At 41.2% G+C, this 26,775-nt stretch overlaps 1 protein-coding gene across 1 annotated transcript in view; it reads right to left on the bottom strand.

The window, feature by feature from the left end:
* Nucleotides 1–26,775, bottom strand: part of RTTN (rotatin) — a 1,186,344-nt gene that overhangs the window by 153,065 nt on the left and 1,006,504 nt on the right. Inside the window, exon 43 of the mRNA XM_053714873.1 lies at nt 8,184–8,281. Within this exon, the coding sequence (XP_053570848.1) occupies nt 8,184–8,281 (98 nt within the window). The remainder of the gene's footprint in view (nt 1–8,183; nt 8,282–26,775) is intronic.

The following is a 26,775-nucleotide window of genomic DNA, read 5'->3' as shown; positions in this document are numbered from 1 at the left end:
TTTTACGCTTGTTTGAAGGCAGGAGCGCAGCCAACACTTCAGAAACTGCAGCCTTGATTAAAAAAAAAAATAATGGCAGGAGGCGCTACATCAGTATTATCCTGTAATCAACAAACAGTAGGTGCATAAGTACCCAGAAAAACAGCATTAAATTTGTATAATTGCATTAACAAATCTAAACATGAGCCACATAAATGAGCTGGAGAAGGCACTTCAGCTCTCGTACAATAACCACACCTAATAATGGTAGAAAGGTGTTCAGGAGACTCAGTTCCTTGGGTAGATTTAGGGACAGCAATGCATAAGGCAAAACAATGCAATAAACACTAAAAACCCCTTAAAAAAAGCTTTTGAGGAATGGGAACCACTTACACCTTTCTAAGTAGCTTAAAAACAAATCACAGGTACAATGTGCACTGCAAAACAAAGCAGGATAAATTAACATTAAATCCAAGGACAGAAAAAACACAAACAGCAAGGGAATAGTGAAAAAGAACAGTCCCAGGGCCATATATATTATAAAAACATAATTTATGTAAGAACTTACCTGATAAATTCATTTCTTTCATATTAGCAAGAGTCCATGAGCTAGTGACGTATGGGATATACATTCCTACCAGGAGGGGCAAAGTTTCCCAAACCTCAAAATGCCTATAAATACACCCCTCACCACACCCACAATTCAGTTTAACGAATAGCCAAGAAGTGGGGTGATAAAAAAGTGCGAAAGCATATAAAATAAGGAATTGGAATAATTGTGCTTTATACAAAATCATAACCACCACAAAAAAAGGGCGGGCCTCATGGACTCTTGCTAATATGAAAGAAATGAATTTATCAGGTAAGTTCTTACATAAATTATGTTTTCTTTCATGTAATTAGCAAGAGTCCATGAGCTAGTGACGTATGGGATAATGACTACCCAAGAAGTGGATCTTTCCACACAAGAGTCACTAGAGAGGGAGGGATAAAATAAAGACAGCCAATTCCTGCTGAAAATAATCCACACCCAAAATAAAGTTTAACGAAAAACATAAGCAGAAGATTCAAACTGAAACCGCTGCCTGAAGTACTTTTCTACCAAAAACTGCTTCAGAAGAAGAAAATACATCAAAATGGTAGAATTTAGTAAAAGTATGCAAAGAGGACCAAGTTGCTGCTTTGCAGATCTGGTCAACCGAAGCTTCATTCCTAAACGCCCAGGAAGTAGAAACTGACCTAGTAGAATGAGCTGTAATTCTCTGAGGCGGAGTTTTACCCGACTCAACATAGGCAAGATGAATTAAAGATTTCAACCAAGATGCCAAAGAAATGGCAGAAGCTTTCTGTCCTTTTCTAGAACCGGAAAAGATAACAAATAGACTAGAAGTCTTACGAAAAGATTTCGTAGCTTCAACATAATATTTCAAAGCTCTAACAACATCCAAAGAATGCAACGATTTCTCCTTAGAATTCTTAGGATTAGGACATAATGAAGGAACCACAATTTCTCTACTAATGTTGTTGGAATTCACAACTTTAGGTAAAAATTCAAAAGAAGTTCGCAACACCGCCTTATCCTGATGAAAAATCAGAAAAGGAGACTCACAAGAAAGAGCAGATAATTCAGAAACTCTTCTGGCAGAAGAGATGGCCAAAAGGAACAAAACTTTCCAAGAAAGTAATTTAATGTCCAATGAATGCATAGGTTCAAACGGATGAGCTTGAAGAGCTCCCAGAACCAAATTCAAACTCCAAGGAGGAGAAATTGACTTAATGACAGGTTTTATACGAACCAAAGCTTGTACAAAACAATGAATATCAGGAAGAATAGCAATCTTTCTGTGAAAAAGAACAGAAAGAGCAGAGATTTGTCCTTTCAAAGAACTTGCGGACAAACCCTTATCTAAACCATCCTGAAGGAACTGTAAAATTCTCGGTATTCTAAAAGAATGCCAGGAAAAATGATGAGAAAGACACCAAGAAATATAAGTCTTCCAGACTCTATAATATATCTCTCGAGATACAGATTTACGAGCCTGTAACATAGTATTAATCACAGAGTCAGAGAAACCTCTTTGACCAAGAATCAAGCGTTCAATCTCCATACCTTTAAATTTAAGGATTTCAGATCCTGATGGAAAAAAGGACCTTGTGACAGAAGGTCTGGTCTTAACGGAAGAGTCCACGGTTGGCAAGAGGCCATCCGGACAAGATCCGCATACCAAAACCTGTGAGGCCATGCCGGAGCTACCAGCAGAACAAACGAGCATTCCTTCAGAATCTTGGAGATTACTCTTGGAAGAAGAACTAGAGGCGGAAAGATATAGGCAGGATGATACTTCCAAGGAAGTGATAATGCATCCACTGCCTCCGCCTGAGGATCCCGGGATCTGGACAGATACCTGGGAAGTTTCTTGTTTAGATGGGACGCCATCAGATCTATTTCTGGAAGTTCCCACATTTGAACAATCTGAAGAAATACATCTGGGTGAAGAGACCATTCGCCCGGATGCAACGTTTGGCGACTGAGATAATCCGCTTCCCAATTGTCTACACCTGGGATATGAACCGCAGAGATTAGACAGGAGCTGGATTCCGCCCAAACCAAAATTCGAGATACTTCTTTCATAGCCAGAGGACTGTGAGTCCCTCCTTGATGATTGATGTATGCCACAGTTGTGACATTGTCTGTCTGAAAACAAATGAACGATTCTCTCTTCAGAAGAGGCCAAAACTGAAGAGCTCTGAAAATTGCACGGAGTTCCAAAATATTGATCGGTAATCTCACCTCCTGAGATTCCCAAACTCCTTGTGCCGTCAGAGATCCCCACACAGCTCCCCAACCTGTGAGACTTGCATCTGTTGAAATTACAGTCCAGGTCGGAAGCACAAAAGAAGCCCCCTGAATTAAACAATGGTGATCTGTCCACCATGTTAGAGAGTGTCGAACAATCGGTTTTAAAGATATTAATTGAGATATCTTCGTGTAATCCTTGCACCATTGCTTCAGCATACAGAGCTGAAGAGGTCGCATGTGAAAACGAGCAAAGGGGATCGCGTCCGATGCAGCAGTCATAAGACCTAGAATTTCCATGCATAAGGCTACCGAAGGGAATGATTGTGACTGAAGGTTTCGACAAGCTGTAATCAACTTTAGACGTCTCTTGTCTGTTAAAGACAGAGTCATGGACACTGAATCCATCTGGAAACCCAGAAAGGTTACCCTTGTCTGAGGAATCAAAGAACTTTTTGGTAAATTGATCCTCCAACCATGATCTTGAAGAAACAACACAAGTCGATTCGTATGAGATTCTGCTAAATGTAAAGACTGAGCAAGTACCAAGATATCGTCCAAATAAGGAAATACCACAATACCCTGTTCTCTGATTACAGACAGCAGGGCACCGAGAACCTTTGTAAAAATTCTTGGAGCTGTAGCTAGGCCAAACGGCAGAGCCACAAACTGGTAATGCTTGTCCAGAAACGAGAATCTCAGGAACTGATAATGATCTGTATGAATCGGAATATGCAGATATGCATCCTGTAAATCTATTGTGGACATATAATTCCCTTGCTGAACAAAAGGTAAGATAGTCCTTACAGTTACCATCTTGAACGTTGGTATCCTTACATAACGATTCAATATTTTTAGATCCAGAACTGGTCTGAAAGAATTCTCCTTCTTTGGTACAATGAAGAGATTTGAATAAAACCCCATCCCCTGTTCCGGAACTGGAACTGGCATAATTACTCCAGTCAACTCTAGATCTGAAACACATTTCAGAAATGCTTGAGCTTTTACTGGATTTACTGGGACACGGGAAAGAAAAAATCTCTTTGCAGGAGGTCTCAACTTGAAACAAATTCTGTACCCTTCTGAAACAATGCTCTGAATCCAAAGATTGTGAACAGAATTGATCCAAATTTCCTTGAAAAAACGTAACCTGCCCCCCTACCAGCTGAGCTGGAATGAGGGCCGCACCTTCATGTGGACTTAGAAGCAGGCTTTGCCTTTCTAGCTGGCTTGGATTTATTCCAGACTGGAGATGGTCTCCAAACTGAAACTGCTCCTGAGGATGAAGGATCAGGCTTTTGTTCTTTGTTGAAACGAAAGGAACGAAAACGATTATTAGCCCTGTTTTTACCTTTAGATTTTTTATCCTGTGGTAAAAAAGTTCCTTTCCCACCAGTAACAGTTGAAATAATGGAATCCAACTGAGAACCAAATAATTTGTTACCCTGGAAAGAAATGGAAAGTAAAGTTGATTTAGAAGCCATATCAGCATTCCAAGTTTTAAGCCATAAAGCTCTTCTAGCTAAAATAGCTAGAGACATAAACCTGACATCAAGTATGATAATATCAAAAATGGCATCACAGATAAAATTATTAGCATGTTGAAGAAGAATAATAATATCATGAGAATCACGATGTGTTACTTGTTGTGCTAAAGTTTCCAACCAAAAAGTTGAAGCTGCAGCAACATCAGCCAAAGATATAGCAGGTCTAAGAAGATTACCTGAACACAGATAAGCTTTTCTTAGAAAGGACTCAATTTTCCTATCTAGAGGATCCTTAAACGAAGTACCATCTGACGTAGGAATAGTAGTACGTTTAGCAAGGGTAGAAATAGCCCCATCAACTTTAGGGATCTTGTCCCAAAATTCTAATCTGTCAGACGGCACAGGATATAATTGCTTAAAACGTTTAGAAGGAGTAAATGAATTACCCAAATTATCCCATTCTTTGGAAATTACTGCAGAAATAGCATCAGGGACAGGAAAAACTTCTGGAATAACTACAGGAGTTTTAAAAACCTTATTTAAACGTTTAGATTTAGTATCAAGAGGACCAGAATCCTCTATTTCTAAAGCAATTAGGACTTCTTTAAGTAAAGAACGAATAAATTCCATTTTAAATAAATATGAAGATTTATCAGCATCAACCTCTGAGACAGAATCCTCTGAACCAGAAGAGTCATCAGAATCAGAATGATGATGTTCATTTAAAAATTCATCTGTAGGGAGAGAAGTTTTAAAAGATTTTTTACGTTTACTAGAAGGAGAAATAACAGACATGGCCTTCTTTATGGATTCAGAAACAAAATCTCTTATATTATCAGGAACATTCTGCACCTTAGATGTTGAAGGAACTGCAACAGGCAATGGTACTTTACTAAAGGAAATATTATCTGCTTTAACAAGTTTGTCATGACAATCAATACAAACAACAGCTGGAGGAATAGCTACCAAAAGTTTACAGCAGATACACTTAGCTTTGGTAGATTCAGCACTTGACAGCGATTTTCCTGTAGTATCTTCTGACTCAGATGCAACGTGAGACATCTTGCAATATGTAAGAGAAAAAACAACATATATATATATAAAGCAAAATTGATCAAATTCCTTAAATGACAGTTTCAGGAATGGGAAAAAATGCCAAAGAACAAGCTTCTAGCAACCAGAAGCAATAAAAAATGAGACTTAAATAATGTGGAGACAAAAGTGACGCCCATATTTTTTCGCGCCAAATAAGACGCCCACATTATTTGGCGCCTAAATGCTTTTTGCCGCCAAAAATGACGCCACATCCGGAACGCCGACATCTTTGGCGCAAAATAACGTCAAAAAATGACGCAACTTCCGGCGACACGTATGACGCCGGAAACGGAAATAGAATTTTTGCGCCAAAAAAGTCCGCACCAAGAATGACGCAATAAAATGAAGCATTTTCAGCCCCCGCGAGCCTAACAGCCCACAGGGAAAAAGTCAAATTTTAAGGTAAGAAAAAATGTTAAATTAAAATGCATTATCCCAAATATGAAACTGACTGTCTGAAAATAAGGAAAGTTGAACATTCTGAGTCAAGGCAAATAAATGTTTGAATACATATATTTAGAACTTTATAAACAAAGTGCCCAACCATAGCTAGGAGTGTCACAGAAAATAAGACTTACTTACCCCAGGACACTCATCTACATATAGTAGATAGCCAAACCAGTACTGAAACGAGAATCAGTAGAGGTAATGGTATATATAAGAGTATATCGTCGAGCTGAAAAGGGAGGTAAGAGATGAATCTCTACGACCGATAACAGAGAACCTATGAAATAGACCCCTTAGAAGGAGATCACTGCATTCAAATAGGCAATACTCTCCTCACATCCCTCTGACATTCACTGCACGCTGAGAGGAAAACCGGGCTCCAACTTGCTGCGGAGCGCATATCAACGTAGAATCTAGCACAAACTTACTTCACCACCTCCATCGGAGGCAAAGTTTGTAAAACTGAATTGTGGGTGTGGTGAGGGGTGTATTTATAGGCATTTTGAGGTTTGGGAAACTTTGCCCCTCCTGGTAGGAATGTATATCCCATACGTCACTAGCTCATGGACTCTTGCTAATTACATGAAAGAAATATATAAATAACTATAAAAAGTGCCCAAAACATAGCAAAACAAGGACCAGATAACAAGTGGAGCACTAAATATAATTTTCGTAAAAGTTATATTTGCGCTCCACTGAGTAATACCAGTGCACGCTAATATGTGCTAGTATTACAAGTTGACATTGCTTGGAAGCATTGCGCTCACGATGCCACAACCTCCGGGGGGGGGGGGGGGGAAAACAAACCACCCTCCCTCCCGCATGTGTAGTAGTAGGGAGCAGTAGGGAACTCGCCTCCTGGAGGACAGGGCCCCCGAGGCGGACGGCTCAGCAGTCCCTTGAATCCCCAAGCCCAAGGAAGAAGGCGCTCTAGAACGGCCTAAAGAACATAACTGACTGACCTGAGTCAATGGGGCTAATTCGCATTCGTCACAGGACGAAAAATCTGAATTAGAAAGTTGAACAATCTCAACATCAGCATCCTCCATAACTGGGTAAAGGAAACCAAAAAATGGACTAAATATAAAACGGCACCTGACACCCACAATGGCAGGGGCACTCACCACCTCCTATGAACCAGACACCAGCGGACAATAATTCTCTATCGCCACACAGTCAGAAATGCGGAAATAGGAGACCAGAACGTAAACACGCCCACTCACAAGGTGTACCGTACAGTCCAAAAAAAGCATGCCCAACCGTAAGGTCGTGTCACTTCAAAAGGCTGTCATGTTCCAAAAGCCACGAGCCCAGTTCACACTACACATAAGCAGATTGAATCACATAAACATGATTAAAACCCCCCTGTTCAATAATCCCCCTATTTTTTATGTAAGTTCGCAGGAACCAATGAGTTACAATACAATCATGAAGAAGTAAAATGAAACGATCTTACCGAAATTTACGCCATGGAACAGGAACATGGCCCTTCAAGTGTGACGGATAGTAGCCTCGCCCCCATCATGCACTTGAGAGAAGAAAGCAGGCAGCGAAGCATAGTTTGACAATGCTGATTGCTTGTGGAGTTGTTAAAATGAGTTGGGATGGTTTCGTAGAAAGACTCTTCCTGCAACTCCGGACTCTAACTTTCATCCACGCCTTCACTGAGAGACTGACAGGATTACTTAAAACTCCCGTCCCATGTCGAAGAGTACTACCCTCCATAAGAGACGAAAACAAACTTCTGACACTTCTCTGCCAACCTCCTGGGACGAAAGGCAAAGAATGAATGGGAGATGAGGGAAGTGGGAGTATTTAAGCCTTTTCTGGGGTGTCTTTGCCTCCTCTTGGTGGACAGGTTCTTATTTCCCAAAAGTAATGAATGCAGCTGTGGACTCTTTCACTTATGAACAAAAAAAGAATCATAAACCATGCCCATATACATTCCTCTGACAATCAAATGCACATCTTCATTCTTCAACCACCTCCAGAATAGGCAATGTAAAGACTGAGGTATGTGTGAGGTGGGAGAAGTTTTATAGGTCTCTTGGGGATTGGGAACCTTTGCATCCTCCTAGTGGTTGAGAACAGTAATTCCCAAAAGTAAAGGATTGTGAACTCTCACCACCTGTATGAAAGAATCCATATTTCTAGATAGGCATGTAATAGGTACATCTATCTTATGAAGTATATCACAAAACCCTATAACAGAATTTGGCAACTTTATAACAACATTTAAGAGGAAAAAAATTCTTCAAACACTTGACCAAAGCATAGATTTTTATCTTTCCAAGCAGCTTTGTAACACAGCACACACACAAAAGATGTCTGGACTCAACGCTTTTCTGTTGAGGCAGCATAGGCTGAATAATTGATACCTTTTTCTTTTTTTCTTGTTTTACAGGCCTCAGGGAATCAAGGTTCAGCTGTGCATATATATGCTTAATTTCTTCAATGCAGTTATCCACAAGATGAGCTAAACAAATAAAACAAATTATCAATATATAGTTATAGGGTATTGCAGTGCAGAGTTTAAGATTGAACACACTTTCTAATGTGAAGAAAAATGTATGCTTACCTGATAAATTAATTTCTCTCATGGTGGTGAGAGGTAATGACCCATTACACATAGGATTCAACCCCTGGCCACTAGGGAGGAGGCAGAGATACCTAACACACAGAGCTTTTGACCTCTCTAACCTCACTGATCACCTCAGTCTAACATACAGCCAAGAAGATGAGAAAAGAACAGAAAGGCAGGACAAAGCAGGGTAAACAAAGGTGCAAATTTGAAGTGCTGCCAAAAGAAAGTATAAATGTGGGTGGGTGTCGTGGACTCTCACTACCATGAAAGAAATTAATTTATCAGGAAAGCATGCATTGTTTTCTTTCATAAGGTGGTGAGAGTCCATGAGCCATTACACCTGGGATCCAATACCCTAAGCTGTGGAGTCCACAGGAAAATGGGTGGGAAAAAATTAAGGCAGGCACCTTTTTACCAGACACTGCAGTCTATAGGGTTATCCTATCAAAAACTGCCTCCTAAGAGGCAAAAAAGTCAAAAGGTAAAAATTAATAAACATGTGTAAGGAAAACTAAGCAGATGCTTTGTAAATTTGTTTCACAGAAGCTTCATTTTTAAATGCACAGGATGAGGAAACCGCTTGAATGACTTGTTATGCTTTTAAGGGAAATTATAGCTACCTCCAAAAAAGCTTTAAGCAATAAGATCTAAAGTCAAGAAGATAGGGAAACAGCTGTAACTTTTGATCCTGGCTAGATCTGAGATAAAACAAATAGACTCGTAAAATCTCGAAAGTCTTTTGTAGCTTGTAAATAGAAATTTAAAGCTCTGACCATATCTAAATTGTGTAAACATTTCTACTTAGAATTACCTGAGTTAGGACTCTAATATATTTCTTTTATAGGGATTCCATGTTATATTCTCCCTCATATTGATATGATTTATGTTTGTGACTGGGACAACTGCCTGAAGGAAGAGGCAAAAACATCAAAATGGTAAAATTAAATAAAGGTATGCAGAGAAGACCAAGAGTCCGCTTTGCAAATTTGATCAACTGAAGCCTCATTCTTGAAATCACAAGATCTGGCAACCAATCTAGTAAAATGAGCTGTAATTCTCAGAGGCGGAGGCTAAACCGCCTCCAAATAAGTTTGTTAATCACAAGTTTTAACCAAGAGGCTAAAGAAATATGCCTTTCTTAGGACTAGAAAAAAGAACACACAGACTAGATGTCTGTCTGAAATCCTTGGTAGCATCAACATAATATTTTAATGCTCTAACAACCTTCAAAAAATGCAATAATTTTCAGTAGCATTTGTTGGATTAGGACACAAGGAGGGAATGATAAGTTCCCTATTAATCATGTGAGAGTTAACAACTTTAGGTAAAAAATTCTAAAGTAGTCCGCAAAACAGCTTTATCCTGATGGAAAATCAGATAAGTAGACTCATGAGAGAGCAGACAATTCAGAAACTCTTCTAGCGGGTTAATACTAGGTTAAGACCCCAAGGAGGATAAATAGGCCTAATAACAGGTTTAATCTGGATTAAAGACTGAACAAAACAATCAACATCAGAACAATCTTCCTATTAAAAACAATACAGAAAGGGCAGAGATTTTGCCTTTTAGTGAACTGTCAGATAAATCTTTATCTAAACCATTCTGTAGAATTTAAAGAAACCTAGGAATTATAAAAGAATGCAAGGAATAATCATGGGTAGTACACCACAAAATTTAAGTTTTTAAAACGACAGAAGGTCTGGTCTTAGAGGAAGAGGCCAAGGCGGGCAACTGGATATTCGGACCAGTTCTGCATACCAAATCCTGTGAGGCAACGTGTGGGCTATCAGGATTACAAATGACTCATTTTTATTTTGGAAATCATTCTGGGAAGCAGGACCATAGGGGGAACTATATAAGCAGGCTGGAATGACCAGGGGACTGCTAGAGCATCCAACACCTCTGCCTTAGGGTCCCTGGACCACACAAGGTAATTGGGAAGTTTGTTGCTCAAACGAGAGGCTATCAGATCTATTTCTTGTAGGCCCAAGTGTTTTACAATCAGATAAACGACATCTTGGTGGAGAGACCACTCTCCCGGATGTAGAGACTGACTACTGAGGTAATCTGCCTCCCAGTTGTCCACACCTGGGATGTGAATTGCAGTAATGAGGCAGAAATTGGTATCTGCCCAAGAAAGGATTCAAGATACTTCTATCATGGCTAGGGAACTTCAAGTCCCCCCCCCCCCCCTTGATGATTGACATAAGCTATGCCATAATATTGTCTGTCTGAAAACGGAGATAAGACGCCCTTTTCATTAGAGGCCAAGACTGAAGGGCCCTGAAGAGAGCACAGATTTCCGAAATAGTGATTGGTAACCTCGCCTCCCGAGGATTCCAAACTCATTGTGCTGTCAGAGACCCCCAGACAGCTCCCCAACCAGACTTGCATCTGTGGAGATTACAGACCAGGTAGGACGAGCAAAGGAAGTCCCCTGAAAAATAGAGTGGTGATTTAGCCACCAAGTCAGAGATAGGTGCATGTTGGCATCTAAGAATATCTCTTTGGATATCTGAGAAAAATCCTTGCACCATTGGCGCAGCATACAAAGTTGAAGAGGTCTTATATGAAAGCGAGTAAAAGGAATTGCGTCCGAGGCTGCAATCATGATCATCCATACACAGAGCCACTGCAGGGAATGAGAGAGAATAAAAGTTCAAATAAGCTGAAATAAATTATATTCATCTATTTTCTGTCAGGGAAAGAGTCATGGACGCTAAATCTATCTGGAAACCTAAAAAGGTGACCTTTGCCTGAGGAGTCAAGGAACTTTTGGGTAAACTGATCCTCCAACCATGTCTTTGAAGAAATAACAATAGTTGGTTGGTGTGAAATTCTGCTAAATAAAAAAATTGAGCTAGTACCAAGATATCATCCAGGGAAGGAAATAAACTGAGCACTGATTACAGATAAAAGGTCACTCTGTCCTGAGAGAGGACCAAGAGAAACATTGATATCAGTAGAAAATGGAAACCACTGATTGAACTAAAGGTAATCCACATAGGGGAAATAAAAGATTAAATTCCTAAAAACTCTCCGTAAAGAGAATATAAGGATAAGCAGAATACTGCATATAACTATATTAAGATATATGTCTACTATAAAAAGGAAGGGGTAAAAAAACATGAAAATGTTAAAGATCCCTAAACCAAATAAAAGTATGGTAGAAAAAGGACACATTAAGCAAACATAATGCTTATCACATTATCCATATATATGTATATCATCAAACCATTAAGATGTCACCTGAAATAAAAACATAAAACATCCAAATCCAGCCCTTGGAAACGAACCAAAAAACTTGGGAGAAGTAAACCAAATAAATAAGTCTAAGGGAAAAGAAAAGTCCTAGACATAAGAGATGATCCATCAAAATAAGAAGGATAATAAAAAAGTAATGAAATACATTAACTAGATGAAATGCTGTGAGGAAAACGTAGCCACCACAGGATTAAAACTCTCAACCTTCAGCTTTGAAGGCAGTGAAGTTTACCACTAAACCATCATAAAAAACCATAGCAGTTAGGCTCTGGATATGTCACAGACATAAATCATATTAATATGAGGGAGAATATAACATGGAATCCCTATAAAATAAATATATTAGTGTCTAAAAACACTAAGATATCCACTCAATATGAGTACACAACATAGAATTTCTATAAAAATGTCAGACATATATAACAATCGCCTTAACCCTCCATATGAGTAAGAAAAAGATATCTAGAGACCTAGATAAAAGATATAGGAAAATATAGGATTCCGTCATCCGAATTTGGAAAAAACATAAATTATGCTTACCAGATAATTTCCTTTCCTTCTGTACAGGGAGAGTTCACAGCTGCATTCATTACTTGTGGGAAATACTGAATCTGGCCACGAGGAGGAGGCAGAGACACCCCAGCCAAAGGCTTAAATGCCTCCCCCACTTCCATCATCCCCCAGTCATTCTGCCGAGGGAACAAGGAACAGTAGGAGAAATATCAGGGTGAAAAAGGTGCCAAAAGAAACAATATACATATTAGGGCCGCCAATTGGAGAACACGGGTGGGAGCTGTGGACTCTCCCTGTACAGAAGGAAAGGAAATTATCTGGTAAGCATAATTTATGTTTTCCTTTTTAATACAGGGAGAGTCCACAGCTTTCATTACTTGTGGGAAATTATACCAAGCTACAGAGGACACTGAATGCTAATGGGAGGGCAAAAAGAGAGGCGGCCCCCATCTGAGGGCACCACAGCCTGAAGGCTGCTTCAACAGAAGCAAAGGAAAAACTTATTGAAAAAAGAATGCAAGGAGGACCAAGCAGTCGCCCAACCATCAGATCCATAGATATCTCATGCCAGAGACCCAAGATGACGTCACTGCCCTCGAACTGAGCCGTAAACCTCTAAGGAGGCTAGTGTCCTGCTGTCTCCGATGTCAAGCTGAAGACACTCCTCAACTAAAAATAAGGAAGTCGACATGCCTACAGACCTTCGCACTTCCCAGATACAAATATTCAACAGAAAAAACTTTCTTATCTTATGTAGCCTGAAAAAGACATCTAGGCATGATTCCCAAAAAAGGGAAAACCCTTTCCTCCTAGAGAAGGAATTGGACTTATGAAAAGTAAACAACCACAAACTCTCGATTGAAGTCACAAATAGATACAACCGAAGGAAGAAAACCTAACTAGGCTCGTAGAACAGCCTTATTATAGAGCAAAACCCCATAAGGAGTACGTATTGCAAAGTTGCAACATAAAAACTATGGCACGTAGAAGCAATCTACAGACGGAGTAGATCATTGAAGAAAAAGAAAAAGACCATCCTCCTGCACAGGTACAAAAGTAGCCCGATGCAACCCCTTAAAAATAAGATTTAAGCTCCAAGCAGGAGCATCAGATTGACTCACATGTCTGAACGCAGTCAGAGCCCTATGAACGCTTGGCATCTCAATGAGCCTCTAGAGCAGAAAAAACAAACAGGGCCCAGAAACTTTCCCAACAAGTAACTAGCTAGAAAGGCCCTTCTCCGGATCACCCTGGAGGAGAAAAAGGGCAGGACAAATAGAGTGCCAGGACGAATCTTACTCTTCCCGACAAAAGGGGTCCTCCACACCTAAGATAGATGACGAGGAACTAGCTACGCGCTGAGGGAGAGCATCGTAACCTCTCAGAAAAAACCCTCTCTCGGCTAAGGCCAAGCGACCCCCCCGCAGTCCGCCTCAGAATAAGATTCGATGACACAAAGAGGCCTTGACCAAGCAGATCCCTGCGACAAGGGAAGCCCCCAAACCGCGATATAGGATCTCGCGGACACAAATGGAGCAATCAGTCTCACTGACGCCTGCTCCTGTAGGATCGAGCCATCACTTGAGAAAAAAGGTTGAATTGGGCCTCCAAAGCACCGCTAAGGATCTAATAGCTCTGTCTGGGGATCCCTGAACCCCGAGCCATTAGTGGGTAACCTGGGATAGGTATGGACGTCCTGAAATTCGCAATCGTCATCCCCATTCAGATACAAACATCCGAGAACCTTTGGATAGAGACCATATCCTCAGATCCATGGAATGATAGGAGAGAACATCCGACCCTGAAGTGGATTGCTGACAACGAGCAGAAGTGGGCCTCCGCCCACCACCAAACTTAAGGTACTATACTCTACGCAGCAGAATCTCTCCTTCTCAGAAAGAAATCTAAGCCACTTGAGAAAAAAAAAGGCTGACTAAAGTCCATAAACTGGGACGAACCCAGAAGACCAAACCCTCAGAGCAAAATGCTTGCCCGAGGAACCATAAGAATAATCGGGAGGGAATCTCCTTAATCCACGGCCCCCCCTAGGACACGCTCTTCTCAACTGACAGGCTAGTGACTGAAGTAAAAAAAAAAATGTCCTGGGAGAGCTAAGAGAAATGTCCCTCAGGACAGGAAGATCTGGACAGAACACAACATCCGGTATTCCAGGTAAATCGGCCCCGGCTGAGATGAAACCTGTTGAGGAAACCCAAGAAGGGTCCCAGGACTAAAACATCATCCATCCCCACAGAGCCAGCAATGGCCTGAAGGGGGTCTGGAGGGCATAACTGGATGAAGTAAACTCTATCTTCACAAGATCTAAGGAAAAATCTTTGTGTCTGAAAAGACCAAATTAGCATCCAGGGATCCACCCTGGCGTTTACCCAGAGAACTCTGGTCTAGACCCATCTTTGAGGATCAAAGACAGATGAAAAACCCTAAAGGTCTTCTAACAGACGATGGTAGTAAACCAGAATTGTCAAGACCAGGGAGCCACAGATAAATCTGGAATCAGGATACTGCCAAATTAAACCCCAGATCCACAAAAAAAAACCTTAGGATTAGAAACGAGGTTTACTGAAAGACGGTCCGTAAGAACCGGATTTTATCCAAAAGGAAAGATATACGTCACGACAGTGATCCTGCAGAGTTCCCTGAACAAAAAGGAAGAGGGAACCTTATATTTTCCCCAGAATAGGGGACATAATAAGCTCTCATAAGTACCATAGAACCCAAATAGGACGGGAGACCCCTCCCTTATTTGAACCATGAAACAACAGTGGAATGAAAATATTCTCACACTGCAATAGGTACCGGGACAATGACTCCAAAAGTCGTTTGAAAAGCTTCCCACTCTTTGTCAAAAGACAAAAGAAGAAAAACTGCCCGGAAAGGCAGGATGAGAAGCCTAGCTCCAGCCTCTAGGACCCCTGGATCCGATATCATCCAGAATCAAGCGCCCATCCAAGATATTATCCCAAAACAGGTCTTTCCTGTCATGTAGAATAGATGGACCTGCTCCGCCTGGACCGGAAAGCTAGAAATAACTCCTCTCGAGTAGAAGGACAGAGTAGACTTAACCGACATATCTGTCAGAACAACTCAAGGACTTACCCTCCAGGGTCTTCTGCTGTGGAGCAGTCACAGCAGCTTCAGGTCTGTGAGCCTCATTTGACCGCCGACAGGGACTTGAAGATAGAAGAAAAACAGAGTAACCCAAAATTATGACCTTTTTATGTAGCGTTGCAAGGACATTAAAAGCACTAAGCAATGAGGCCTAGAAAACAGTACATGTTAGACTGCGCAATTACAAATGCAAAAATATAAGGAAAAGAACGGGCTAAAAGTCGCATGTTTGATGCAATATGATGTGCACGATATAGAGGCGTCAGAGATGCATGCAATAGTCAGTTTGCACATTTATGGCGCAAAATAAAAAACAAAGATGCGCACTTAAAGCCATGAGTTTTTTTTTAAAAAGCAAAATTTTGGCCATAGATCAGACGCATAAATATGCGTCAAGGAGAGTGCACTTGTCTTAAAATTATGTTTCTGTTCAACTGATTGCATCGTATGCAAGAGAATCATCTGGTGCAAATTTAAGCAAGGGGAATAGTAAAAACCTGTCCCTGGGTCATACATGCACATAGTTAAACTTTTAAAAGTTAAAAGTGCCTATATAATAAAATACAAAAACATAATTTATGTAAGAACTTACCTGATAAATTCATTTCTTTCATATTGGCAAGAGTCCATGAGCTAGTGACGTATGGGATATAAAATCCTACCAGGAAGGGCAAAGTTTCCCAAACCTCAAAATGCCTATAAATACACCCGCCACCACACCCACAATTCAGTTTAACGAATAGCCAAGTAGTGGGGTGATAAAGAAAGGAGTAAAAAGCATCAACAAAGGAATTTGGAAATAATTGTGCTTTATACAAAAAAATCATAACCACCATAAAAAGGGGTGGGCCTCATGGACTCTTGCCAATATGAAAGAAATGAATATTTCTTAGATAAATTATGTTTTCTTTCATGTAACTGGCAAGAGTCCATGAGCTAGTGACGTATGGGATAGCAATACCCAAGATGTGGAACTCCACGCAAGAGTCATTAGAGAGGGAGGGAAAAAATAAAAACAGCCATTTAACGCTGAAAAAAATTAATCCACAACCCTAAATATAAGTTTATTCTCATAAATGAAAAAACTTAAATCAGAAGCAGATGAATCAAACTGAAACAGCTGCCTGAAGAACTTTTCTACCAAAAACTGCTTCCGAAGAAGCAAATACATCAAAACGGTAGAATTTAGTAAATGTATGCAAAGAAGACCAAGTTGCTGCTTTGCAAATCTGATCAACTGAAGCTTCATTCTTAAAAGCCCAATAAGTGGAAACTGATCTAGTAGAATGAGCTGTAATTCTGAGGCGGGGCTTGACCCGACTCCAAATAAGCTTGATGAATCAAAAGCTTTAACCACGATGCCAAGGAAACGGCAGAAGCCTCCTGACCTTTCCTGGAACCAGAAAAGATAACAAATAGACTAGAAGTCTTCCTGAAATCTTTAGTAGCTTCAACATAGTATTTCAGAGCTCTCACCACATCCAAAGAATGTAAAGATCTCTCCAAAGAATTCTCAGGATTAGGACACAAGGAAGGGACAACAATTTCTCTATTAATGTTGTTAGAATTCAAAACCTTAGGTAAGAATTTAAAAGAAGTCCGCAAAACTGCTTTATACTGATGAAAATTCAGAAAAGGAGATTCACAAGAGAGAGCAGATAATTCAGAAACTCTTCAAAAGAAACAACACTTTCCAAGAAAGTATTTTAATGTCCAAAGAATGCATAGGCTCAAATGGAGGAGCCTGTAAAGCCTTCAAAACCAAATTAAGACTCCAAGGAGGAGAGATTGATTTAATGACAGGCTTGATATGAACCAAAGTATGCACAAAACAATGAATATCAGGAAGTTTAGCAATCTTTCTGTGAAATAAAACAGAAAGAGCAGAAATTTGTCCTTTCAAAGAACTTGCAGACAAACCTTTATCCAAACCATCTTGAAGAAACTGTAAAATTCTAGGAATTCTAAAAAAATGCCAGAAGAATTTATGAGGAACACCATGAAATGTAAGTCTTCCAAACTTGATAATAAATCTTTCTAGAAACAGATTTACGAGCATGCAACATAGTAATAATCATAGAGTCAGAAAAACCTCTATGACTAAGCACTAAGCGCTCAATTTCCATACCTTCAAATTTAATGATTTGAGATCCTGATGGAAAAACGGACCTTGAGATAGAAGGTCCGGCCTTAATGGAAGTGGCCAAGGTTGTCAACTGGACATCCCAACAAGATCCGCATACCAAAACCTGTGAGGCCATGCTGGAGCCACCAGCAGCACAAACAATTGCTCCATGATGATTTTGGAGATCACTCTTGGAAGAAGAACTAGAGGCTGGAAAATATAAGCAGGTTGATAACACCAAGGAAGTGTCAACGCATTCAATGCTTCCGCCTGAGGATCCCTGGACCTGGACAAATACATGGGAAGTTTCTTGTTTAGATGAGAAGCCATCAGATCTATTTCTGGAAGACCCCACATCTGAACAACTTGAGAAAACACATCTGGATGGAGAGACCACTCTCCCGCATGTAAAGTCTGACGACTGAGATAATCCGCTTCCCAATTGTCTATACCTGGGATACGAACCGCAGAAATTAGACAGGAACTGGATTCTGCCCAAACAAGTATCTGAGATACTTCTTTCATAGCTTGTGGACTGTGAGTCCCACCCTGATGATTGACATATGCCACCTTTGTGATATTGTCTGTCTGAAAACAAATGAACGGTTCTCTCTTCAACAGAGGGCAAAACTGAAGAGCCCTGAAAATCGCACGGAGTTCAAAAATATTTATTGGTAATCTCGCATCTTGAAATTTCCAAACCCCTTGTGCTGTCAGAGATCCCCAAACAGCTCCCCAACCTGAAAGACTTGCGTCTGTTGTGATCACAGTCCAGGTTGGATGAACAAGAGAGGCCCCTAGAACTATACGATTGCAAATATCACCACCAAGTCAGGTATAGTCGAACATTGGGATTTAAGGATATTAATTGTGATATCCTTGTATAATCCCTGCACCATTGGTTCAGCATACAAAGCTGGAGAGGTCTCATATGAAAACGAGCAAGGGGATCGCGTCCGATGCTGCAGTCATGAGACCTAAAACTTCCATGCACATAGCTACTGAAAGGAATGACTGAGACTGAAGGTTCCGACAGGCTGCAACCAATTTCAAACGTCTCTTGTCTGTTAGAGACAAAGTCATGGACACTGAATCTATCTGGATACCTAAAAAGGTGACCCTTGTCTGAGGAATCAAAGAACTTTTTGGTAAATTGATCCTCCAACCATGTTTTCGAAGAAACAACACTAGTTGATTTGTGTGAGATTCTGCAGAATGCAAAGACTGAGCTAGTACCAAGATATTGTCCAAATAAGGAAACACCGCAATACCCTGCTCTCTGTTTACAGAGAGTAGGGCACCGAGAACCTTTGAAATGATTCTTGGAGCTGTCGCTAGGCCAAAAGGAAGAGCGACAAATTGGTAATGCTTGTCTAGAAAAGAGAATCTCAGGAACGGATAATGATCTGGATGAATCGGAATACGAAGATATGCATCATGTAAGTCTATTGTGGACATATAATGCCCTTGCTGAACAAAAGGCAGAATAGTCCTTATAGTCACCATTTTGAAAGTTGGTACTCTTACATATCAATTAAAATGTTTTAGATACAAAACTGGTCTGAATGAATTCTCTTTCTTTGGAACAATGAATAGATTTGAATAAAACCCCTGACCCTGTTCCAGAAACGGAACTGGCATGATTACCCCTGATAACTCCAGGTCTGAAACACACTTCAGGAAAGCCTGAGCCGTTACTGGGTTTCCTGGGATGTGTGAGAGAAAAAATCTTCTCACAGGCGTTCTTACTCTGAATCCTATTCTGTACCCCTGAGTGACAATACTCTGAATCCATTGATTTTGGACTGAATTTGTCCAAACATCCTTGAAAAATCTTAATCTGCCCCCTACCAGCTGAGCTGGAATAAGGGTCACACCTTCATGTGGACTTGGGGGATGGCTTTGATCTCTTAAAAGGCTTGGATTTATTCCAATTTGAGGAAGGCTTCCAATTGGAAACAGATTCCTTGGGTGAAGGATTAGGTTTCTGTTCCTTATTTTGTCGAAAGGAACGAAACCGGCTTGAAGCTTTAGATTTACCTTTAGATCTTTTATCCTGAGGCAAAAAAAACATAATTTATGTAAGAACTTACCTGATAAATTCATTTTTCATATTAGCAAGAGTCCATGAACTAGTGACGTATGGGATATACATTCCTGCCAGGAGGGGCAAAGTTTCCCAAACCTCAAAATGCCTATAAATACACCCCTCACCACACCCACAAATCAGTTTAACGAATAGCCAAGAAGTGGGGTGATAAGACAAAAAAGCGAAAGCATAAAAAATAAGGAATTGGAATAATTGTGCTTTATACAAAAAAATCATAACCACCACAAAAAAGGGTGGGCCTCATGGACTCTTGCTAATATGAAAGAAATGAATTTATCAGGTAAGTTCTTACATAAATTATGTTTTCTTTCATGTAATTAGCAAGGGTCCATGAGCTAGTGACGTATGGGATAATGAATACCCAAGATGTGGATCTTCCACACAAGAGTCACTAGAGAGGGAGGGATAAAATAAAGACAGCCAATTCCGCTGAAAATAATCCACACCCAAAATAAAGTTTAAATCTTATAATGAAAAAAACTGAAATTATAAGCAGAAGAATCAAACTGAAACAGCTGCCTGAAGTACTTTTCTACCAAAAACTGCTTCAGAAGAAGAAAATACATCAAAATGGTAGAATTTAGTAAAAGTATGCAAAGAAGACCAAGTTGCTGCTTTGCAAATCTGATCAACCGAAGCTTCATTCCTAAACGCCCAGGAAGTAGAAACTGACCTAGTAGAATGAGCTGTAATCCTTTGAGGCGGAGTTGTACCCGACTCAACATAAGCATGATGAATTAAAGATTTCAACCAAGATGCCAAAGAAATGGCAGAGGCCTTCTGACCTTTCCTAGAACCGGAAAAGATAACAAATAGACTAGAAGTCTTTCGGAAATTCTTAGTAGCTTCAACATAATATTTCAAAGCTCTAACTACATCCAAAGAATGCAAAGATCTCTCCTTAGAATTCTTAGGATTAGGACACAATGAAGGAAGCACAATTTCTCTACTAATGTTGTTAGAATTCACAATCTTAGGTAAAAATTTAAAAGAAGTTCGCAACACCGCCTTATCCTGATGAAAAATCAGAAAAGGAGACTCACAAGAAAGAGCAGATAATTCAGAAACTCTTCTAGCAGAAGAGATGGCCAAAAGAAACAAAACTTTCCAAGAAAGTAGTTTAATGTCCAGTGAATGCATAGGTTCAAACGGAGGAGCTTGAAGAGCCCCCAGAACCAAATTCAAACTCCAAGGAGGAGAAAACAGAATTTATGTTTACCTGATAAATTACTTTCTCCAACGGTGTGTCCGGTCCACGGCGTCATCCTTACTTGTGGGATATTCTCTTCCCCAACAGGAAATGGCAAAGAGCCCAGCAAAGCTGGTCACATGATCCCTCCTAGGCTCCGCCTACCCCAGTCATTCGACCGACGTTAAGGAGGAATATTTGCATAGGAGAAACCATATGGTACCGTGGTGACTGTAGTTAAAGAAAATAAATTATCAGACCTGATTAAAAAAACCAGGGCGGGCCGTGGACCGGACACACCGTTGGAGAAAGTAATTTATCAGGTAAACATAAATTCTGTTTTCTCCAACATAGGTGTGTCCGGTCCACGGCGTCATCCTTACTTGTGGGAACCAATACCAAAGCTTTAGGACACGGATGAAGGGAGGGAGCAAATCAGGTCACCTAAATGGAAGGCACCACGGCTTGCAAAACCTTTCTCCCAAAAATAGCCTCAGAAGAAGCAAAAGTATCAAACTTGTAAAATTTGGTAAAAGTGTGCAGTGAAGACCAAGTCGCTGCCCTACATATCTGATCAACAGAAGCCTCGTTCTTGAAGGCCCATGTGGAAGCCACAGCCCTAGTGGAATGAGCTGTGATTCTTTCGGGAGGCTGCCGTCCGGCAGTCTCGTAAGCCAATCTGATGATGCTTTTAATCCAAAAAGAGAGAGAGGTAGAAGTTGCTTTTTGACCTCTCCTTTTACCGGAATAAACAACAAACAAGGAAGATGTTTGTCTAAAATCCTTTGTAGCATCTAAATAGAATTTTAGAGCGCGAACAACATCCAAATTGTGCAACAAACGTTCCTTCTTTGAAACTGGTTTCGGACACAGAGAAGGTACGATAATCTCCTGGTTAATGTTTTTGTTAGAAACAACTTTTGGAAGAAAACCAGGTTTAGTACGTAAAACCACCTTATCTGCATGGAACACCAGATAAGGAGGAGAACACTGCAGAGCAGATAATTCTGAAACTCTTCTAGCAGAAGAAATTGCAACTAAAAACAAAACTTTCCAAGATAATAACTTAATATCAACGGAATGCAAGGGTTCAAACGGAACCCCCTGAAGAACTGAAAGAACTAAATTGAGACTCCAAGGAGGAGTCAAAGGTTTGTAAACAGGCTTAATTCTAACCAGAGCCTGAACAAAGGCTTGAACATCTGGCACAGCGGCCAGCTTTTTGTGAAGTAACACAGACAAGGCAGAAATCTGTCCCTTCAGGGAACTTGCAGATAATCCTTTTTCCAATCCTTCTTGAAGGAAGGATAGAATCCTAGGAATCTTAACCTTGTCCCAAGGGAATCCTTTAGATTCACACCAACAGATATATTTTTTCCAAATTTTGTGGTAAATCTTTCTAGTTACAGGCTTTCTGGCCTGAACAAGAGTATCGATAACAGAATCTGAGAATCCTCGCTTCGATAAGATCAAGCGTTCAATCTCCAAGCAGTCAGCTGGAGTGAAACCAGATTCGGATGTTCGAACGGACCCTGAACAAGAAGGTCTCGTCTCAAAGGTAGCTTCCAAGGAGGAGCCGATGACATATTCACCAGATCTGCGTACCAAGTCCTGCGTGGCCACGCAGGAGCTATCAAGATCACCGACGCCCTCTCCTGATTGATCCTGGCTACCAGCCTGGGGATGAGAGGAAACGGCGGGAACACATAAGCTAGTTTGAAGGTCCAAGGTGCTACTAGTGCATCCACTAGAGTCGCCTTGGGATCCCTGGATCTGGACCCGTAGCAAGGAACTTTGAAGTTCTGACGAGAGGCCATCAGATCCATGTCTGGAATGCCCCACAGCTGAGTGACTTGGGCAAAGATTTCCGGATGGAGTTCCCACTCCCCCGGATGCAATGTCTGACGACTCAGAAAATCCGCTTCCCAATTTTCCACTCCTGGGATGTGGATAGCAGACAGGTGGCAGGAGTGAGACTCCGCCCATAGAATGATTTTGGTCACTTCTTCCATCGCCAGGGAACTCCTTGTTCCCCCCTGATGGTTGATGTACGCAACAGTTGTCATGTTGTCTGATTGAAACCGTATGAACTTGGCCCTCGCTAGCTGAGGCCAAGCCTTGAGAGCATTGAATATCGCTCTCAGTTCCAGAATATTTATCGGTAGAAGAAATTCTTCCCGAGACCAAAGACCCTGAGCTTTCAGGGATCCCCAGACCGCGCCCCAGCCCATCAGACTGGCGTCGGTCGTGACAATGACCCACTCTGGTCTGCGGAATGTCATCCCTCGTGACAGGTTGTCCAGGGACAGCCACCAACGGAGTGAGTCTCTGGTCCTCTGATTTACTTGTATCTTCGGAGACAAGTCTGTATAGTCCCCATTCCACTGACTGAGCATGCACAGTTGTAATGGTCTTAGATGAATGCGTGCAAAAGGAACTATGTCCATTGCCGCTACCATCAACCCGATCACTTCCATGCACTGAGCTATGGAAGGAAGAGGAACGGAATGGAGTATCCGACAAGAGTCTAGAAGTTTTGTTTTTCTGGCCTCTGTCAGAAAAATCCTCATTTCTAAGGAGTCTATTATTGTTCCCAAGAAGGGAACCCTTGTTGACGGAGATAGAGAACTCTTTTCCACGTTCACTTTCCATCCGTGAGATCTGAGAAAGGCCAGGACAATGTCCGTGTGAGCCTTTGCTTGAGGAAGGGACGACGCTTGAATCAGAATGTCGTCCAAATAAGGTACTACAGCAATGCCCCTTGGTCTTAGCACAGCTAGAAGGGACCCTAGTACCTTTGTGAAAATCCTTGGAGCAGTGGCTAATCCGAAAGGAAGCGCCACGAACTGGTAATGTTTGTCCAGGAACGCGAACCTCAGGAACCGATGATGTTCCTTGTGGATAGGAATATGTAGATACGCATCCTTTAAATCCACCGTGGTCATGAATTGACCTACCTGGATGGAAGGAAGAATAGTTCGAATGGTTTCCATCTTGAACGATGGAACCTTGAGAAACTTGTTTAAGATCTTGAGATCTAAGATTGGTCTGAACGTTCCCTCTTTTTTGGGAACTATAAACAGATTGGAGTAGAACCCCATCCCTTGTTCTCTTAATGGAACGGGATGAATCACTCCCATTTTTAACAGGTCTTCTACACAATGTAAGAATGCCTGTCTTTTTATGTGGTCTGAAGACAACTGAGACCTGTGGAACCTCCCCCTTGGGGGAAGTCCCTTGAATTCCAGAAGATAACCTTGGGAGACTATTTCTAGCGCCCAAGGATCCAGAACATCTCTTGCCCAAGCCTGAGCGAAGAGAGAGAGTCTGCCCCCCACCAGATCCGGTCCCGGATCGGGGGCCAACATTTCATGCTGTCTTGGTAGCAGTGGCAGGTTTCTTGGCCTGCTTTCCCTTGTTCCAGCCTTGCATTGGTCTCCAAGCTGGCTTGGCTTGAGAAGTATTACCCTCTTGCTTAGAGGACGTAGCACTTTGGGCTGGTCCGTTTCTACGAAAGGGACGAAAATTAGGTTTATGCGAAAAAACATGAAGGAATTGTTCAAAATTCACCAAATTTTCACCACAGTGTCTTAAAGCCTTAAAAGTATTGCACACCAAATTTGGAAGCTTTAACCCTTAAAATAACGGAACCGGAGCCGTTTTGAACTTTAACCCCTTTACAGTCCCTGGTATCTGCTTTGCTGAGACCCAACCAAGCCCCAAGGGGAATACGATACCAAATGACGCCTTCAGAAAGTCTTTTCTAAGTATCAGAGCTCCTCTCACATGCGACTGCATGCCATGCCTCTCAAAAACAAGTGCGCAACACCGGCGCGAAAATGAGGCTCTGCCTATGCTTTGGGAAAGCCCCTAAAGAATAAGGTGTCTAAAACAGTGCCTGCCGATATTATTATATCAAAGTACCCAGATAAAATGATTCCTCAAGGCTAAATATGTGTTAATAATCAATCGATTTAGCCCAAAAAAAGTCTACAGTCTTAATAAGCCCTTTTTGAAGCCCTTATTTACAATCGTAATAAACATGGCTTACCGGATCCCAGAGGGAAAATGACAGCTTCCAGCATTACATCGTCTTGTTAGAATGTGTCATACCTCAAGCAGCAAGAGACTGCTCACTGTTCCCCCAACTGAAGTTAATTGCTCTCAACAGTCCTGTGTGGAACAGCCATGGATTTTAGTGACGGTTGCTAAAATCATTTTCCTCATACAAACAGAAATCTTCATCTCTTTTCTGTTTCTGAGTAAATAGTACATACCAGCACTATTTCAAAATAACAAACTCTTGATTGAATAATAAAAACTACAGTTAAACACTAAAAAACTCTAAGCCATCTCCGTGGAGATGTTGCCTGTACAACGGCAAAGAGAATGACTGGGGTAGGCGGAGCCTAGGAGGGATCATGTGACCAGCTTTGCTGGGCTCTTTGCCATTTCCTGTTGGGGAAGAGAATATCCCACAAGTAAGGATGACGCCGTGGACCGGACACACCTATGTTGGAGAAATTGACTTAATAACAGGCTTTATACGAACCAAAGCTTGTACAAAACAATTAATATCAGGAGGATTAGCAATCTTTCTGTGAAAAAGAACAGAAAGAGCAGAGATTTGTCCTTTCAAGGAACTTGCAGACAAACCTTTATCCAAACCATCCTGAAGAAACTTTAAAATTCTCGGAATTCTAAAAGAATGCCAGGAAAAATGATGAGAAAGACACCAAGAAATGTAAGTCTTCCAGACTCGATAATATATCTTCCTAGATACAGATTTACGAGCCTGTAACATAGTATTAATCACAGAGTCAGAGAAACCTCTTTGACTAAGAATCAAGCGTTCAATCTCCATACCTTCAAATTTAAGGATTTGAGATCCGGATGGAAAAAAGGACCTTGCGACAGAAGGTCTGGTCTTAACGGAAGAGTCCACGGTTGGCAAGAGGCCATCCGGACAAGATCCGCATACCAAAACCTGTGAGGCCATGCTGGAGCCACCAGCAGAACAAACGAGCATTCCTTCAGAATCTTGGAATTTACTCTTGGAAGAAGAACTAGAAGCGGAAAGATATAGGCAGGATGATACTTCCAAGGAAGTGACAATGCATCCACTGCTTCCGCCTGAGGATCCCTGGATCTGGACAGATACCTGGGAAGTTTCTTGTTTAGATGAGAAGCCATCAGATCTATTTCTGGAAGACCCCACATTTGAACAATCTGAAGAAAAACCTCTGGGTGAAGAGACCATTCGCCCGGGTGTAACGTTTGGCGACTGAGATAATCCGCTTCCTAATTGTCTATACCTGGGATATGAACCGCAGAAATTAGACAGGAGCTGGATTCCGCCCGTACCAGTAATCGAGATACTTCTTTCATAGCCAGAGGACTGTGAGTCCCTCCTTGATGATTGATATATGCCACAGTTGTGACATTGTCTGTCTGAAAACAAATGAACGATTCTCTCTTTAGAAGAGGCCATGACTGAAGAGCTCTGAAAATTGCATGGAGTTCCAAAATATTGATTGGTAATCTCACCTCCTGAGATTCCCAAACCCCTTGTGCTGTCAGAGACCCCCAAACAGCTCCCCAACCTGTCAGACTTGCATCTGTTGAAATCACAGTCCAGGTCGGAAGAACAAAAGAAGCCCCCTGAACTAAACGATGGTGATCTGTCCACCACGTCAGAGTGTCGTACAATCGGTTTTAAAGATATCAATTGAGATATCTTTGTGTAATCCCTGCACCACTGGTTCAGCATACAAAGCTGAAGAGGTCGCATGTGAAAACGAGCAAAGGGGATCGCGTCCGATGCAGCAGTCATAAGACCTAGAATTTACATGCATAAGGCTACCGAAGGGAATGATTGAGACTGAAGGTTTCAACAAGCTGAAACCAATTTCAGACGTCTTTTTTCTGTCAGCGACAGAGTCATGGACACTGAATCTATCTGGAAACCTAAAAAGGTTACCCTTGTCTGAGGAATCAACAAACTCTTTGGTAAATTGATCCTCCAACCATGTTCTCGAAGAAACGATACAAGTTGA

Source organism: Bombina bombina, chromosome 5 (assembly GCF_027579735.1).
Source record: "Bombina bombina isolate aBomBom1 chromosome 5, aBomBom1.pri, whole genome shotgun sequence".
In the NCBI taxonomy this organism is placed as follows: Eukaryota; Metazoa; Chordata; class Amphibia; order Anura; family Bombinatoridae; genus Bombina; species Bombina bombina.
Note: the sequence above shows the minus strand (reverse complement) of the source record. Positions and strands in the feature narration are given on the sequence as shown.